General features: G+C 39.8%; 6 protein-coding genes across 6 annotated transcripts; 3 read left to right on the top strand and 3 right to left on the bottom strand.

The window, feature by feature from the left end:
* The first annotated feature begins 9,267 nt into the window (after positions 1-9,267).
* BKA58DRAFT_387273 (uncharacterized protein) lies at positions 9,268-10,625 on the top strand. The gene has a single exon (XM_046170540.1). The coding sequence runs from the start codon at positions 9,736-9,738 to the stop codon at positions 10,525-10,527; it is 792 nt and encodes a 263-aa protein (XP_046024527.1). The 5' UTR covers positions 9,268-9,735; the 3' UTR covers positions 10,528-10,625.
* Positions 10,626-12,348, bottom strand: BKA58DRAFT_387274 (uncharacterized protein). The gene has a single exon (XM_046170541.1). It carries the CDS (start codon positions 12,315-12,317, stop codon positions 10,632-10,634), a length of 1,686 nt encoding a protein of 561 aa, XP_046024528.1. The 5' UTR covers positions 12,318-12,348; the 3' UTR covers positions 10,626-10,631.
* Positions 12,349-13,214: 866 nt separating this feature from the next.
* On the top strand, positions 13,215-14,243 carry BKA58DRAFT_459516 (uncharacterized protein; the record flags this gene model as incomplete). The annotated part of the gene is made up of 3 exons (XM_046174717.1): positions 13,215-13,361; positions 13,497-13,651; positions 13,712-14,243. 3 exons carry the CDS (start codon positions 13,215-13,217, stop codon positions 14,067-14,069), a joined length of 660 nt encoding a protein of 219 aa, XP_046024529.1. The 3' UTR covers positions 14,070-14,243.
* On the top strand, positions 14,244-14,966 carry BKA58DRAFT_198161 (uncharacterized protein). Its single transcript, XM_046165775.1, has one exon. The coding sequence runs from the start codon at positions 14,417-14,419 to the stop codon at positions 14,888-14,890; it is 474 nt and encodes a 157-aa protein (XP_046024530.1). The 5' UTR covers positions 14,244-14,416; the 3' UTR covers positions 14,891-14,966.
* A 23-nt stretch (positions 14,967-14,989) lies between these two features.
* BKA58DRAFT_421883 (uncharacterized protein) lies at positions 14,990-16,278 on the bottom strand (the record flags this gene model as incomplete). Its single annotated transcript, XM_046172805.1, has 2 exons — positions 14,990-15,766; positions 15,808-16,278. The coding sequence occupies 2 exons, from the start codon at positions 16,276-16,278 to the stop codon at positions 14,990-14,992; spliced, it is 1,248 nt and encodes a 415-aa protein (XP_046024531.1).
* A 67-nt stretch (positions 16,279-16,345) lies between these two features.
* On the bottom strand, positions 16,346-17,970 carry BKA58DRAFT_387277 (hemolysin-III channel protein-like protein Izh2). Its single transcript, XM_046170542.1, has 3 exons — positions 17,000-17,970; positions 16,700-16,930; positions 16,346-16,642 (listed from the first exon to the last, which is right to left on the bottom strand). Exons 1-3 carry the CDS (start codon positions 17,525-17,527, stop codon positions 16,484-16,486), a joined length of 918 nt encoding a protein of 305 aa, XP_046024532.1. The 5' UTR covers positions 17,528-17,970; the 3' UTR covers positions 16,346-16,483.
* Positions 17,971-18,171: the final 201 nt, after the last annotated feature.

Below are 18,171 nucleotides of genomic sequence, written 5' to 3' on the forward strand. Positions count from 1 at the left end.
TAATAAATAAAATAGAGAAGGTAGTAAGTAAGAAGCTTAGCTATATAAAGCTTTTCTAAAAGTTCTCTTCTAGCTATTTTTTTAAGGCTTTAAGTTCTTTCTAGAATATAGAATATAAAAGTCTAAAGAGTAGCGTCTTACTCTCTAGTAGGCGGATGTTATAATTATATAAATAGTGTAGCGGAAGTTTCTCTACCTTCTTAGGTAAGAAGACATTCTAGAAGTCTTTTATTTTAGGTAGTAGTAGGTTTTTAGAGTTTAGAGGTTTAGCGCAGTTAGGCTAGAATAAGTAGTGTTTAATTTATTTAATTATAACTATAAATATACAGTAGTTTCTTTACATATATATAGTGTAAGTGTTAAGTAATACTTTTATAATGTCTTAATTCTATAGTAGTTTTAGGCAGTCTAGTAGGTTAATAGAATAGAACTTTAGTAGAACTTAGTGTAGAGCGTAGACTTTATTCTATTTTCTAGAGATATTATAGTGTCTATAGTAGTATATAAGAGGCTACGCTTAGGGAGCTATTATATAGGTATACTAAAGTTGTATTTAATAGAGAGAGAAGAACTATAGGCTACCTAGGTTCTAAAGGTTAATTAGTAGTAGCTTAGATTAACCTTTAGCTAAGTTTTAGAGGTTTAGTCTAAGCGTTATTTAGATGTGTATAATTGCAAACTATACGCTTGTGCGCGTAACTAAGATATTATTAAGAATTTACTAACTAGGCTTTAGCCTATTATAATACCTCTCTTCTTCTTTTCTCTAGAGAATATTCTAGTAGAAGCCTTAGAGTAAGTATTTCTTTTTATTCTAAAAGCTTCTTATATAAGCCTTCTACTAGTCTAAAGCTTTTGTGTTTTCTAGAAGTTCTACTAGTTTAAGTATTGTTTAGTAGTATTCTTTTTACTTAACTTTAAAGTATAGTTTCTAACTACGCTCTTAGCGCTTTAGCTATTTGCCTATAATCTCTTTAATAACCTATTTCTTTTTGTCTCTAACTTATAGTAGTAGTAGTTAGTAATTATCTTGTACTTAGCTTAGTAGTAGGTCTAAACTAGCAAGGCGTAGTCTATTAATATAGAAGATAGAGTAATAGCCTAGAGAAGTATCTAGCTTAACTAAATAGCTATTAACTACTTTAATTACTATGTATTTAGCGCTCTTCTAATTAAGCTTCTATAACTAATAACCTATCTTATACTACTTATTAAGCTTTAGCTAGACTTTATTACTAACCTTATAGCTTCTTACTTTCTTGTAGTGCCTATTTGCCTACTTTTTCTACTTAGTCTAGGCTTTAGCTATGCTAGCCTATACTAAGTTAAGTACATTCTAGAATTTAGCTATAATTGCTTCTACCTTCTTGCAGTCTAAATATTCTTTAGCTATATACTTCTTTCTATTAGCGCCTAGCGGGGTCTCTAATTGTAGTAGGTCTACGTTATAGCTATGTTATAAGAAGAATAGAGCTACTTCTATTAATATTATATTTTTTCTATTAATAGTAATCTAGGCTATAGAGTAATATAATACCTAGTTATCTTATAACTAGCTAACAAACGCTCTAATGTACGCTTTCTATACGCTGTTTATTTACTTTATTGCGCTATCTATCTATAGATAGAAAGCTATTAATAACTACTAATTAATCTTTAGAATCTTATAAAGGTATTTTTATAGTATACTAATAAACTAAGTTCCTCTATTAGAGGTAATAGCGTCTAGTAACTAATAGTAAGCTACTATATACTTAATAAACGCTTAGACTACTATCTCTATCTTAGTATTAGGTAGTAGAATAAAAATTGCGCCTTTGCTTAGTTAGTTAGTAATAACTATAAGATAGGTTATGCCTTTACTAAGAAGTAGTTTGTTAATAAAGTCTATAGATATCTTTTTCTAGATTTAATTAAGTATAGGTAGTAGCTTAAGAAACTCTTAGGTACCTTCTTTCTATAGTTTTATTCTTCTATAGATGTTGTAGTTTCTAACGTAGCGTCTAATATTATCTAACATTTCTAGCTAGAAGAAGTCTTAGGCTACTATCTTATAAGAGATTTCTCTGCCTAGGTAACTAGCTAATAGAGAATTGTAGATTTTGCTAATAATTTAGGTACGCAAGTTCTTACTATTTAGTACCTACTTTCTACTCTAATATAATAACTATTCTTAGTTGTTAATTAAGTATTCTATAATTAAGTATTTTATATTTAAGCTTAGAGAGAACCTTTATTCTTAATCTTGTATAGCTTATATAGTGTCTTAGTACTACTAATTATTCTTTAGAGCCTCTTGCTATAGCTTCTTAAGATTACTTGCTTAGGCTAGACTCTTGCTTTACTTTGCTAGGTTCTCTAACTTAGCTTCTTCTTTAAGCACCTTATTAGCGTGCTCTAGCTATTCTATACTATTCTTACTAATAGTAGTGTTTTGTTACTCTAACTATTCTTTAGTTAGGCTAGAAGAGGTGCTTACTCTCTCTATATGTATCTTTGCAGACATTACCTAGCTACTAGGTAAGTTATCTTATTTCTTGCTAACTTCTTTATAGTACTAAGATATTAGCTTTAAGACCTATATTATACGCTTCTAGAGTTATTTATTCTTAGCGTTTTTAGGTAGGTTTTACTCTCTTCTTAAAAGCGTGTTAGCTCTTACGTTCTACTTTGCTAGTTAATATAGAATCTCTATATTAAATTAGCTTAATAGCGTAGTCTATTAAATTTAGTATTTGCTTAGTATTTTTAGCTTTATAAAGTACTTAAGGTTCTTATAGTTTATAATTACTTTAAAACTCTTAACTAAACGTAGTTTAGTGTTCTATTCTTTAAGGTAATAGATAATAGCTAATAGTTTCTTATTGTAGATCTTATAGTTATACTTATAAGTGTTGTTCTTTCTAGAGAAGTATACGTAAGAGCGTAGTATACTCTTATTATTATATTAGAATAGTACTTCTTCTACTACATAACTAGAAGAATTGTACTCTAGTACTGTGTTACGTTTAGAGTTAAAAGTTACTAGGTTAGGCTTAGTAATAAAGACTTTCTTTAGCTTATTAAAAGCTACTTATTCTTTAGTTCTCTAGGTAAAGCTTATATTGCCTATTAAGTAGGTAAGAGAGGTAGCGACTTTAGTAAAGTCTCTAATAAACCTTTAGTAAAAATTTACAAAGCTAAGAAATAACTACACTTCTTTTACTATCTTAGGCGCTTTCTAATTCTTAATAGTCTTAACCTTATTAGAGTCTATTTAAATATCTTTCTCTACTTTAATAATAAAGCTAAGGTACTTTATAGTCTTTACTTTAAACTTGTACTTCTTAATATCTATATATAGGCTTGCATTCTATAGCTTACTAAGCACCTTTTAGACGTAGTCTTAGTGTTGCCTTAGACTACTATTAGTATAGATTAACACGTTGTTAAGGTAGACTAAATAGAACTTATTAAAGTACTCTTTTAGAGTCTAGTTAATGTACTACTAGAAAGTGCTTAGAGAGTTAGCTATACTAAATAAAGTAACTAGCTACTTGTAGAGACTAAAACGTGTTTAGAAGGCTATTTTCTACTTATTACTCTTAGCTATATAGGTCTTGTAAAAGGCTACGATTACGTCTAGCTTAGTAAACTATTTAGCTTTACTTAAGTTGTTAAGCGTCTCTTAGATAAGTAGTAATAGATACCTATTCTTTCTAGTTATTGCGTTTAGTGCTTAGTAATTAATATATAGCTATAACTCTTCTTTTAGTTTCTTTACGAATAGTACTAGTACTAAAGCTAGCAAACTACTTACGCGTATAAACTCTTTCTTAAGTAGTAAGGTAAGCTTCTTTTAGAGCACTAAAAGTTTGCCTCTTAATATACTATATAGCGGGCTCTATAGTAGCTATAGCTGCTAACTATTTTTTAGCTTAAACTTAATCTAATAGTCTACTCTAAGTTCTCTATATAGAAGAAGCTTTACTACTTTCTTTAGATTAAAGAGCTTATAGTAGCTCTAATAGTGTTTTAGTAGTAATAATCTTATATCTACTATTTTCTTTAGCGCTAACACCTTATTAATATCTATAATAGAGGTAGTAAATATATACACTCTAGTTTCTAGGTTCTTAGATCTTCTTAGAAGACCTATAAACGTAGCTGCGCTTATCTAGTAGATAATATTCTAGTCTATAACACCTTTGTTGTACCTTACCTAAATGCCTTTTAAGTAGATATATAAGCTTCTTTTTACTAGAGTAATTATAATATTCTAGTAGTCTATCTACTTTTTTTCTAGAATAACGTTCTTGTCTATATTATTAATTATATATATGTAGGCAACCTCTTAGTGTCTATATATATTAAACTTAAATTAAGAGACTTCTTTAATTCTTAATAACTTTCTATTAATTTCTTTAATTATCTAAGAGGTAATTATAAAGTGCTTAAGGTAGCTTTAGTATATAAACTTTCTACTAACTAATATATAGTATAAATACTTACTATCTATTAATGTAGTAGCGTTATATATAGAGTTTATAATTAAGTGTGCTATAAGAGGTAGAGTGTTTATATAATAGTGTTAAAACTAGTTTTATTTACTACTTATCTACTAATCTATCTTTAGAGACTCTAAACTAAGACTCTAGTTTAGAGCTACTCTTTTTCTAACTCTTCTAAGTTACTATTACTTTCTGCTTTTGTATAGCACTTATAAGTAGGCGAAAGATTACGCTATACTACTCTACTTACCTTAGTGCTTCTTGCTCTTGCGCTCTTATTATAGTTTCTAGCTATATATTCTTTCTTTCTGTAGAAGTAGTATTTAATCTAATTATAGTTTAGCCTCTTATCTCTTGCACTTACCTTACTAATCTTTATTAGTTTCTAGTCTATATTCTCTAGTAGTAAGAGTGTTCTTACGCTATTCTAGTTCTACTATTAAGAGTTGTAGTTTTGCTATAGACTAAACTCTCTTTAGCGGCGTGTTGCTATATTTACTTAGTATAGGCTATCTAATACGTAAGTTGCTTTGCGCGTAAATTGTTTAAACAAGAGGTCTTTATTTACTAGAACTAAAGTCTTCTAGATCTTAATGTTAAGTCTCTTAGAGAATATACTCTTCTTCTAGATATTGCTAATCTATATATCTAATTAGAGTTCTAACTAGTTAAACTCTATATAGTAGTCTTAAATTAGACGTTTCTTTTATTATAGGTTTAAGAGCTAGTCTAAGGCCTTTGTCTTAAGGTAAGAGTTATTATATTACTAGTTAAGAAAGTGCTATAAGTTCTTAATAGAACTATACTCTTAGTGTTATTCTACCTAAGAAAGAATAATGTCTAAGGCTCTGTTAGAATAATAGCTAACTATATAGGTAATCTTTATTCTATTAGGTACGCCTTAATAGTTATTATATAGCTTAGCTTTTATCTTATACCTAAAAGAAAAGTACTTTAACCTATCTCTATTAAATAGCTCTAGGTAGAGGTACTTTGTCTTTGCGTATGCCTCTAGGTGTACTAGTAACGTATCTTGTTCTAATTAGTCTTCTAGTGTATGCGTAGGTAGGGTTAATTAAGTACTCTATTATTCTAGTGTTTCTAAACGTAAGGTAATTAGAGCTATTATCTAGGTAAGCTAAGTTAAGGTAGCTATTATTACTACAGTCGCGTTCTAAGACGCCTTTAGTAAGCTCTTAGGTAACTTTTTAGTTTTCTTAGTATATTTAGTAATTTTATTAATTATTAGTACTATTATAGTGTTCTTCTACCTATTACTCTTAAGTATATTAATAATGCTCTCTTATATCTTACTATCTAGTACACTAGTAAGGTGCTTAGCTAACGTATAGGCTAACAGCTCTTCTGTGTTAAGGTTAGGTAGGTTATCTATTTTCTTTAGATCTTTTATTAGAAGGCTTATCTTTATGTATATGTGCCTACTTTTCTTATAGAGCTTTTAATTAGTATTCTTTTATTAATTATTTATATACTAATAGCTAGCTTCTTATAAGCTACTACGTAGTAGCCTACTTCTCTATAGTAAGAACTAGTAGAGCTTATAGTAGCCTATTACTATTATAGAGCTTTCGCAGCTTACTCTTAATAGTAAGGCTTCTAAATAACTCTTAGTAGTTATTATAGATTATAACTATTAGTAACCTAGTTACCTTACGCTTACAATTCTCGCACTAGTTAGTACTTTAATATAGTATTGTAGCCTATGCTCTGTTTAATAGAGAACTAATAGAACTTACGTAGTAGACGTAGGTATAGCTATCTTTCTTATAGCGTTAACTAGCCTTTAGAAAGTTCTTATATACTATAGTAGGCTAGACCTATCTCTTTAGCTTTTAAAGAGATTATAGAACTTTCTAACTACTACTACTTACTACTTTATAGTATTTCTTGCTACTAGTAAAACCTATACTTTAGTACTATTAAGGTATCTATAGAGCTTTCTATTAAGGCTTACTTCTAGCTAGCTACTACTTATTTTACTAGTTTATCGCAACGCGTTAACCTCTAGTAACTACTTTCTATAAAGAGTTGCTCTAATAAACTTACTACCTTGTAGTAGATTATCTAGTTATTATCTAAAAGCCTTTTAGGTAATAGAGTAATACTAATTCTATATAGTAGATTAACCTACTTATATATAATAAAGAGGTAGTTAAGAAGCTTAACGCGCGTTGCGTTAATAGAGTCTTGTAGTAAGGCTTTGTTAATTAGAATTAAATATAAAATGTAAAGAGCTATACTTAGAGAGCTATTACATAGGTATACTAAAGTTATATTTAATAGAGAGAGAAGAACTATAGGCTACCTAAGTTCTAAAGGTTAATTAGTAGCAGCTTAGATTAACCTTTAGCTAAGTTTTAGAGGTTTAGTCTAAGTATTATTTAGACGTGTACAATCGCAAACTATACGCTTGTACGCGTAACTAAGATATTATTAAGAATTTACTAACTAGGCTTTAGTCTATTATATAGTACTTGCTTTTAAATATTAGAGTGTAGCTAGTAAAGCTAATTCTTAGGTTGTGTTGTTTTAGCTAGAGTATCTCTAGAATTATAGAGTAGTGCGCTAGCTGCGTTATATTTAAGTAGATAGTTTTAGTATAATCTTCTACTTTTATAGTAGCCTTAACGTAGTGCGTAATAGTGCTCTACTTAGATAGGTTACTATTAAATATTATAATACTAAAAGAGTTCTTTAGTTTCTATAGAGGTAGCTTATAGCTTTCTGCTTAGCTTTAGTTTATAAACCTCTTACTCTCTGCGCTAGAGTTAGTTATTATATATATTAGTATTGTTTTCTTCTCTATTCCTAGCGTAATAGGTAGGATTATTATATTAGATCTCTAGTTACTTTCTTTATACACTAAGAGCCTCTTAACTAATACCTTAGAGAGGCAAACTAAGAGCTGCTAGCCTAGGTTATATAACTTTAGAGTCTAAACGTAACTTAGTTTAGGCTTATTCTATTTAATAGGTAGTCTAGGCTAGGTAGCGGGCTAGTTATCTAGTAAGTTAGAGAAGAGTGTAGAGAGCTAGTAGAATAGAGAATATAGAGTAAGAATATATAGAGAGACTATAGAGCTATAGAAGAGCTAGAGAATTAGTAGAGTGTAAAAAGGTAGGTGTTAGGTTTAGAGTAGAGAGCTACTTAGTAGTTCTTTAACCTATAATAGAAGTATTTACCTCTCTCTTTGTAGCTATTTGCTAAAGAGTTTTTTTATAGACTAAAGTCTATAGGTTTATATATTAGTGCGCTACTTAGTACTATAGAGTAGAGAGAGCTTATTTATCTAATAAGCGCGTCTAGTATAAGAGTTAGTCTAGTAGTAAAGGCGTAAGTAGTATATGTAGTTCTAGTAAGTAAGTTCTAAGGCTTATAGGCAACCTATTGCTAGTGCTAGTAGTAGTAGTTATTAAGCTTCTATAAGTAGCTAGCGTAGGCAGAGAATTTTTAAGATAGAGGTAGGTTATAGAGTAATATATTCTATAGCTTATAGAATATACTCTAGAATAGTAAGAGAGTAAGAGCGCTCTCTAGCATCTCTCTCTCTAAAACTAGTTACTAGAATTTAGAGAAATAAGCACTAAAGTTAAGGTTCTTTTATTATAGCTAGAATAGCTTGTTCTAGGTATTCTAAGCCTAATTAGAATCTCTAAAAGCTTATTTTAAATACTCTAGTATTTGTAGGTAGTTAACAAACTAGAGAATACTATATTAGATTTTAGGTAGTATAAGCGTATAAGCGCTTTCTATAAGATAGCTAGTAATATAGATTATTTAACTTATAGCTTATAGAAAGTAATTAGTGTTTGCGTTTATTTTACTATATATCTACTAGATAAACTACTAAAGGTTACTATAAGTTCTGTTAAATTCTTTTAGGTTAGGTATTTTCTTACTAAGGCTAGTAGTTCTAGAACCTAAAAGAGTAATAAGTGTAGGTAGTCTTATTAGATTATCTGCGTAAGCTTTAGCTATAGCTTAGAGAGATAGAGTAGTAGCTTTATAGAGAGTCTATATAGTAGAGCTAGTAGTAGTAGTAAGATAGAACTTCTTAATCTTAAGCTAGGTAATCTACTTCTAGTTAGTAGTAAGTTGCTTTTTCTAGTAGTAGATAATTCTATTACGCTTAATAATAGAGAACTAGAGTTTCTACTTAGTAGCGCGCGCGTTGCTTAGAGAGCTCTTAAGGCTCTATAAGTACTAATAGTTATTATATAGGTATAGTAGCTAGGCATTAGAGTCTCTCTATACTTTAGCTATAAGAGCTTTAGCTAAGTCTAAAGTTGTAGAAGATTTAGAGCGCTTTATAGTAGCTTTGCTAGAGCGAGCACTTATAAAAAGAAGCTACGTAATATTATAGAGAGTTAGTAGGTAAAAATAATAGGTATATATAATTAGTATATTTACTACGTATTACTAATAGTATAAGGTTAGGCTAAGACAAGAACGTAGCTTAAAAAGCTTATAGCAGAGCGTGTTTGTGTAAGAATTTTAGTATTATAAATTTTAGGTCTGCTAGTAAGGCACCTAAAATCTATATAGCTAATTAGAGCGCAGTATAACTCTTAGCGCTTCTTGCTAGCTAGCGCTGTAATACGTAAAGATTGTACAACACTTTATTATAGGCAAAGGTAATAAAGAGGAGTTAGAACCTATATACTACTAAAAAGATATTATTAATTATAAGATAGTAAAGTTATAGTATAAAGAAAGTAGAAAAGTTAAGAAAGGCTAGTAGCTGCTAAAGTTTTTACCTACACGCGCTGTAACTGTTACCTAAAAGCGTAAGATTAAAGAGTAGACGCGTAATAAGAGTATTAAGCTAAAGCAGAGCTTGTACACAAAGTTTTAGATAGACTAGATTATACTACCTTCTATCACAGATAGTAAAATTCCCTAGAACGCTTTCAAAAATATTAATATTTACGTGCCCATAACAGTTCTAGAGAGTACTGTCTACATACTGCTAAGAGGCATAGCACGCATCTACTAAAAGCTTAACATTAAACACGCAGAAGCATGCACTAGCTTTAAGTTTAGAAAGCAGCGCGCTGTACCTATTATTACTAGTGTTGTTATAGCAGTAAAGAATAAGAAAATAGTTATCAATGCTTGGGAGGTCGAACAAGCTGAGAGAGCGAGGAAGGAAGCAGAGAAACGGCAGTTGCTTGTGTTAAAGACGTAGAAGAAGCTCCTGAGCAGCTTGCGCATCGTCGAGCGCATGAAAGTGGAGTATGGTGAAGACGTCGAACTTCCGCCGAAGAAGGCCGAGCCTGTGCCAAAAGCCAAAAGCAAGGAGAACAAGTCCGAGTGGGAGGTCTTCCAGAACCACGACGACTTCGAAGGGGGCTTTCTCCGTGAAGATGAGCCAGCCGACAGTACCCTTGTGCGAGAAGCACCAGGTCAAGCTCGTTTCGACGATGGGGACATGGCAGGCGGCTTCTTCGCTGCCAGTCAAGAAGAGCCAGAGCATGGTGATCTGACCATCGATCACGGTAATACAGAAGCCGAGACCCACAGATCTGTGGTTGAGTCGTCGTACCAGACGCCTATGTCGCTCACATCCACCTTACAGCAGCCAGCAGACCAAAGCAGTGCACCAGACGACCATGAGGACGAGATTGTGGATCTAGATTCACCCGCCGACACCGAAGAAAACTCGGGCGATGAATCTCCACCACCGCGTCGCAAGACTACTGCCACCCGAGGTCGCGCTCGAAGTCGCGCCACCAAAGCCACGCCAGCTAGTACACGCAAGCGCAAGTCGATGCTGGTCGACTCATTGGATGACGAAGACCTTGCAATACCTGACCTTCCACCGACCCCGCCTGCGTCCACTCGCGCAGCGCCCAAGCGGAAGGCTGCGCGCAAGAGCGATGCACATGTCAAGAGTCACTTCTTCGCCGAGGGGAGTGAGAGCGAGACCGATCTCACGGATATCACGGATTGGGCGTCACCGAAGAAAGCGGCAAGAGGTGGGAAGAGCGCGAGAGGGTGGGGCAGAGGACGATGACTAGGACGAGGGAAGGGTATGGCTTGAACGCTATTCTAATTCAGAGCGCCAGAAAAACAAATCAGTAATTAGAAACATCCTAACGACTAGATTTGAGGCACAGATCAAGACTCCCCCGCCTTATCAACCAGCATGTACCCAAAAAACTCACCATACCCAATATTCCAACAATCCTTCTCCACTTGCTTACTATGCTCCGCCACATGACTCAAGTACGCCGTAAAGCTACTACGCCCTTCCATCTGCATCGCCCACGTGACCAAACACCACTCCATCTCCATAAACGCCTGCACACTCCCCGCGAAATCCTCCACCGCACCCTTCAAGCTCTGCTTAACGTCCTCGCCGGCGTCATCGTCCTCCAAAATCGAGCTTACGCGGTCTTTCACCTCCTTGACTGTCTCGGGCGTAATCAGGAACGTGTAGTCAATGTCCTCAGACCCAATCACGATGCCTTTTCCGACTTCCGGCCAGTCCAAGCCGTCGCCGGATAATGCGTTCGCGATGCGCGTGCTGTTGTGCGGGATTTCGAGGGTCAGATCGCTGAAGTAGTCTTCGTCATCGTCGATCCAGCGTATGTCTTCGCACTTGAATAGCGGGGCTTCACGGATGATGCCGCCAAACGCTGCGTCGTTGCCGTTGGTGATGCGCAGGTACTCTTTATAGTCTTCTGGGAGCGTGGTGCCAAGGCGGGATTCTGTTTCGGCTATGACGGATGAGGAGGCTGGATTGTGCAGGATGGTGGTGGGGATTGGGCGATCCATCTCTTGGAAATATTCGATGGAGTCGGGGTGAGTGAGAGTGTTGGTGTTGATAGTTGAGAGAAGGGATGCGATGGAAGGGGTTGGTGCGTGTTGGCGGCCGGTTTCTAGGCGCTGGGTTATGGCGGATTCGAGTTCTGAGGCGATGAGGTCAAGCTTGGTCTTGTTGATGTTGAGGAGTTTGATGAGGATGCCGTCTTTTAGTAACGTCCAGGCTCGTTGTGACTGTATCAATTCGTTCAGCACACCTCTCTCGCCCAGATCCTTCACGATCCTGCTCAGGATGTCTTCTGCAGAGGGCACGTCTGCAAATTCAGTCGAGTCCATCGCTTGCAATCGGATGCGCAGGTCCAGAGCGCTCACTAGTGCTTCCCCAGACATTACCATAGACTCGGCACCAGGTCTCAACTTTCCAGGAGTCTTTTTCTGCTCTTCAATTGCTTCCAGCAAGCTCTGTATCCGTTTTTTCACCTCTTCAGCCGAGAGCTTGAGTTTCGGATCGTGCGGACTTAGCGGCAGATCCTCTTTCTTGTAATATGACCAGACTTGCGGTCGTGCCGGGTACCACCAGCACGTTGTATAACTACTGTACATCTTCTTCACATACTCCTTGACATCTTCATCTGTAATCGGGCTCTTTTCCACCTCTAATTTGACTTTCTTATTCGTCTCCTCGCCTTCGAGATCGATGACTCTCTGCTCCGCTCTTCGCTGCCTGTCGTCTTGAATCTCTTCGTGCACACGGGTAAGCTCGCCTTCCGGCCATTGGCCGAGCAAGTCCCAGAGCAGGTGGAGAGGTTGTACACGATGAGGGTATGCGTGGTGCCAGTCATGTTTGTTGAGTTTGGAGATGAGATCCGACGCTGTTTTGCTGTATCCCATAATGGCGAATTGGACGGCGAGGACTACGATTTTGTCGTGGAGCGTCTCATTTGGACTGCGTAGAACATCGTCGCGGTTGAAGAATGGCGTGTCTGCGCCTGGATTGGACGTTGCTTTTGACTGAGCTGGCTGTTCTGACATCGTCATGCATACAATAACATGTTGGTGAGAAAAGACTGTATGATTGACAAGAATTTGAAGCAGTGGCACGCTGTCAGCTGTCATATTGAATAGCATCCGTATCTAGGCGGCAATGGATGCCTGATGACGTAATTGCCGCACTTGAAGCACTTGCATTATCCATCTTACATCATAGCATGAAATCCGGATCTCTAGAGTGATTTTCAGGTTGTCAAGATACGAAGTCTCCTCGTGTAGATTTAGTATCACTTGCGAGAGACCTTGGACGTCCGCAGCGCAAAGAACGCTAGCCAGAGCAGATCTAGTGCGCATGGCTCCCAACCCCAACCCAACATTGAGCAGCGCAGCCTGCTTATACATTGCGCAGCTACTCTGCCTGGGCAACGAGATACGCGTTGAACCTGAGTCTGGATAATTTTCCGTGCATTTACTGTTCTAACCATACCTAGGTAGCATCGTCACATTTTACAATCTAAGAGAGTGCAGAGTCTTATCGCGATAGTCGATGGATGAAGGTGCGTACGGAGCTGGTTCCCCGCAATGAAACTTGACTGGTGTATGGGGATAAGCGAGTGGCGAAGGAAATCCTGATATGTGCAAGCCTCGCAGACTCACCTTCTGTCCCACCTGACTGTGCATATCTAGGTAGTCACAGCGATACCCTTCTCCACCTCAAACACAACTGCTGCATGAGTCTGCGGGCTTCTAGACTCACACGTGGATTTTATCCCAGGCACTCAAACGACTACCCACTCCCAGAGTTCACCGGGTCACGACGCTGAGGCGCACGACCCTCTTTTTTACCCTTCATCGGCAACACCCTTGAGATTTGTCGCTAGAGCCATCTAGCCGGATCAGGAATCCATTTGAGCGAGTCGCCCAAGCCGTGGGATTCGAGTCATCATGGCCAATACGACGAGTGATGAGCTCCCTCGGGAGATTGCATGTCACTGGACAAATTCGCAAAAACGGACACCTTGCACCGACCATACAAAAGTAGATCATACTGCAGCCAAATTTGAGCTTGTGGCTGCTTCCGAAGATGCTGTGGTAGACACCCTTTCTGCTTATTAAAGGATTGAGGATCCAAGGTGGCCGCTCGTGGAGATCGAGTTGGAAGCACAGGAAGAGCTTGCAGAACATTTGTCGGGAGATGAAGCTCCAATTCCTTCATCTGTAGCCTAGACGCCAGACTCTATCGCTGAGCTGGTCCGACGAGAACCCCCACAGCGATGGTCGAAGCCTGGTGCATCTGTCGCGTTTTCCAACTCCACGTATTACACAGCTTTGTCGCGCTTGGGCAGGACTGGCACTAGGATTGTGCGTAAAGAACTTCAAGAGTGAGTGATACAGTGACACTGCGCCTAAAACAATGCGTGAATGCTAATACTCGTTCACAGGAGTGACGAATACGCTCAATTACCGCGAACACAAAAGCTTTGGCCCGTTGATCCAATGGTGGAACAGAATTGGTCGGAAAGAGGACAGCATGCGAAATTTGAGAAAGACGAGCAAAGCTTAATCAACAGCATCCTAGAGGTTCAAGATGATCTCGGCAGCACGTGTACTGATACAGTGCAAAGTGTTAGATGTCGCAGGATCCTCCTCGTGCGCAAAACCATCACCTGTGGGAAACACACTATGGCGAAGGAAGAAGCCGTCAAGGAGGTCACGCACCTCACGCGCCTCAACCACGCACACATCTTGCGTGACATCGGAACATATGTCAAAACCCGGCATCTATCCATTCTGCTCTAACCTGTCGCAGACTACAACCTCGACGAATTCCTAGAAGTAGCCCGAAAAGGTACGACCAGCTACGACTGCTGGCACTTCAATCACATTTCAACCCTTAGGCAGATGTTTGTCTGTCTATCGAGTGCCGTTGAATACATACATCGCAATCTCACAAAACACATGGACATCAAGCCGCAGAATGTCCTTGTGCGGGAGACGCATGTCAATAAGGCACACCACTATCTTATAGAGTCTACATCGCAGACTTCGGCATTGCACGGTCGTACGATTCTTGGGAGGCAGTGGAAACAGATGGTCACACCTCCTTTACTCGCACGTACGCTGCTCCAGAGGTCGTTCGGCAGGATATGCGAGGACTAGCCGCCGACATCTTTTCACTAAGCTGCGTTTTCTATGAAATGGCCACAGTACTCCATCCACATGAGGTCGAACAGCTTCAAGAGCTCATTGACAGCACCAGAACGCAAGACAAGTCACATCAAGGCAACTTGGACCAACTCTACAGCCAATTGTCGACCGCGGAAGAGAGATTTAGGGAAAAGGGCAGGAATTGTATGGATGCCAATATCTTGAACAATATCCGTCAGACTTTGAGCGATGACCCTGCGAAACGTCTGATTGCCAAGGATATGCTCGCATGCTTCATGGAAAACATTAGACATCGCGATTGCTGCGAGAAAGGTTCGGAGCCGCTGGAGGCGATGGAAAACCACGACTCGGTCCTCAACAGACTTGTCAACAAGCCGCTGGACGGAATCAGAGGATCCGCAACCGATACAGATAAGGTTTATTGCTCTTGGAAGTTCTATCAAAACAAGTGACATAAGAGATGCTTTCCCGAGTCGTATTCTACGTAGTCTCTAGAATCTGAAATGGTGAGAGATCAAGATCTTTAGGTTCACCCAGGATCAGTTGACTCATCAACTTTCCCATGCCGTGCCCGGCCCAAGGGTCAGGCCCCAAGAGCCATGCCTACAGCACAAAAATACATTGCCACGTCTTCCATCTACATGAAGGCAATCGCGATGCGAAAGTTTGTCGGGTTCGTCCACAGTCATCATTGGACACCCTGAAAGTGTGACGGGTCGAAATGCCCGTCCGAGCACAATAAACTCTAGTTCCTTGAACGCGTCTGGACCCTCAGCGTTGTTAACGCAAAGAATACGGTAGGCGCGATGTGTGAGATCCGCAAACTTTGCAGCATCTGGTGGACTTCTCGAGCATAATGGAGGTTGCGTGCCGTTCTGATCTTTTGCTCCCCAAGTCCAGATCGTTCCGTCGTTGCGACTTGCGAATTTCAACTTCTCTCCCACGATGTCATTCAAGCCCCCAAAAGCCACCGACTTCCTCACGACAGGATGCTGACTTTGGATGACGATCCAGTCGCCCGCCTCTGTGGCTGAGACGATCTGGATCGAGGACGAGGGAGACAGCGTTTTGTCAACCATCGGAGTCCATAGGCCCCCGGCCAAAACGAAGTTGTCGCACGGAATTCTGACTTCCGATGTATCTTCTTGAACGACGACTACTGTAGTGGCTTGATTTGCTTCGTCTAACACGACAGCAGTAACCCTTGTGAAAGTCCCAATACGAACGTTTATATCAATACATGCTCTTTTAGGCCATTTGCCGGGGCCGGCTGGGTTGATCCAACGAATTTGATTAGCATAAGAAGGTGATGCATGTACAACATGCTCCTGCCATTGCGTTGTTTGCCCCCAAGAATTCGGTGTCGAACCCCCCACGCATCGTTTGTTCGAAGCCAGTCTGACAAAAGCGCTTGACCATCTCCATCATTCTTAGTCAAACCAAAAATGGAATCGAAGCGGAGTCCAGCGGTGTCACACAGCTCGTTGCTCTCTGCCGAATCACGCCAAGATGCGAAGCTGTACGTCCCGAACTTATCCATGAATTTATCGTTGAATTCGTAGTGAATACATCCTGCGCATGATTTGGACGTCTCTCCGAATACGCTCGCTGATGCTTCTATGACGATGATGGTAGTGCTGCTCGAGAGACCGGCTCGACGATTTGCGTGAGCGAGATGATAGGCAGTCCACAGACCAGTAGATCCCGCGCCTACGATGACGGTGGTCTTGTTCTCCACGGACATATCACCAGCTTTGCTAGAGGCATACAATGGTGTTGAGACGGTACTCGACCTTTTGGAAGTGTCTCCGCTGGTGGGGTCGAAGGCGGGGTTGATCATCTCTACTGGCTCCTGGCTCTTGAACTTAGTGCACGCGGGATGATGACAGGTAGCTTAGGGAACCTGAGCGATGAGCAAGCTGAAAGGGCGACGAAGGTCGTTTATTAAGGTCGAGCGTTGGGAATGAAGGAGAAGATGGAGTCTTGAACGAGCAGTGTGCATGGATAAAGTAGACTTTTGCTCTATAGCTTCAAAGTGGGTACCTTCAGCATATCCGTGTCGCCGGATCATGATTGTAATCAAACGCTTTCAGCAGCGCCACTAAATGCAGCGCCGCGCCCCCGACAGCACAAAGATGGAATATCTGATGCGAGCAACCCCAGATATCAAAAAGTCCCGGACGAAATCTCTCTGGGAAGCGGATCTGTGAAGAGCGTTAGCGACAATGCACCCCAAGGATATGTTTTCCCTTTATACTCACCGCATAGATAAAAGCCCCTGTGATATAAAACAGGCCCTCAAAAATCATCAACCTCCACCCCATCTGCCTATCCGCTTGCTCCTTTCCAAACGCCTGAGCCGCATGCGTCATGGGAACCGCGCCCGACCAACCAATCGCACAAAACAGCGTAGCCCTGGCCCATCTCCATTTCGGCGTCCGGAACCTTGGTATCGAACAAAGTGTCGCGGCTCCCGTAACAATCGAGGTAATCTTTATACCCCAGTCAGCAAACACACTTCCCACATCTCTCACGTACTCCAGAATAGGAATGGAGCTTACCCCAGCCGAATACAACACCCAGTATTGTTTCTGACAATAGAAACCATAATAAGTCCCCGAATACACCGTGCCGACGATCAACACGAAAATTCCATACAGGTCCAATTGCAACCATGTATGATACACTTTACTGCTGTGATTTCCAAACATGTGAAACGTAGCACTAACGCCAAAACACACCACGGCACTCCCCACGAAAACCCCAAAAGCCAGTAAATCGTTGATATTGGCAGTCTCGTAACGGCTGCTGATATTGCTGTAGGCGTAGATGGCGTAGAAGAGGATGAAGACGGCGCCAATGAGATGCGTGTAGATGTTTCCAGTCTGGTTGTGCAGATACGACAAGCTTTTCAGACATTCGCGGTAGGAATTGGTGGTGCATCGATAATGATTCTTCAGGTACTCATTGTCGCGTTGCCAAGGGTGGACTTCTTGGAAGGTGTAGAGTGTCCGGCTTGGCGGGGGCGCGGAGGCGGAGCGTTTGGTTGTTGTGTTTGTTGTGAGGGGGGTTAGGTAAGTTGTTGACATCTTGCCGACGAATTGAGGTGATGAGGACGTTGATTAAGGGTTCTTTCCTGGTGACAATCAAGGAGATATGAAGAAAGGAGAGAGGAAAGGCGTAAATGAGGAATCGTCAGCGAAGGCGATGCGCATCCTTGTACTGCTTCCCAACTCTTGCGTCTGCTCGCAATTAAAGCAAAGACCTCAGTCAACACCTGTCGTTCGGTCAAATCAAATAATCCAGAAAGTCGTCTTGACGTAAAGTCATCAAACAGCGACTCCCACGGTACTTAAAGGGACCCTGTGGCTCGGCCCCTCCAGGCCCCTTGACAGGTACATAAGCCTTGTGGCAGTGCAACCGCACCGGGCGCAACGGCATAATGAACCACCAAGCGTCCCTCAAAGGAGCAGGAGAGAGAACCTGGAACCGGGAAAGTGGGTACCTACGTAGCAGATAGCACATGTGTTGTGTGGGCTAGATCAAAAGGGGGTACACGTGGGAGATGCCGAGGCGCGGCTGATTGGTGGAAGCCACGCGTCTTGTCAGCACCGACGATTGCACAAGCCAGGAACTTCATTTAGAAGACACGAAGACAACAAGCAAATAGTAATTTCTCAACAACGCGTTGTGAAGGAAATAAAAGAGAAGAGAGTGTGGACTGTGTGGCAGT

This window comes from Alternaria rosae (genome assembly GCF_020736505.1).
Source record: "Alternaria rosae strain MPI-PUGE-AT-0040 chromosome Unknown BKA58scaffold_6, whole genome shotgun sequence".
NCBI lineage: Eukaryota > Fungi > Ascomycota > Dothideomycetes > Pleosporales > Pleosporaceae > Alternaria > Alternaria rosae.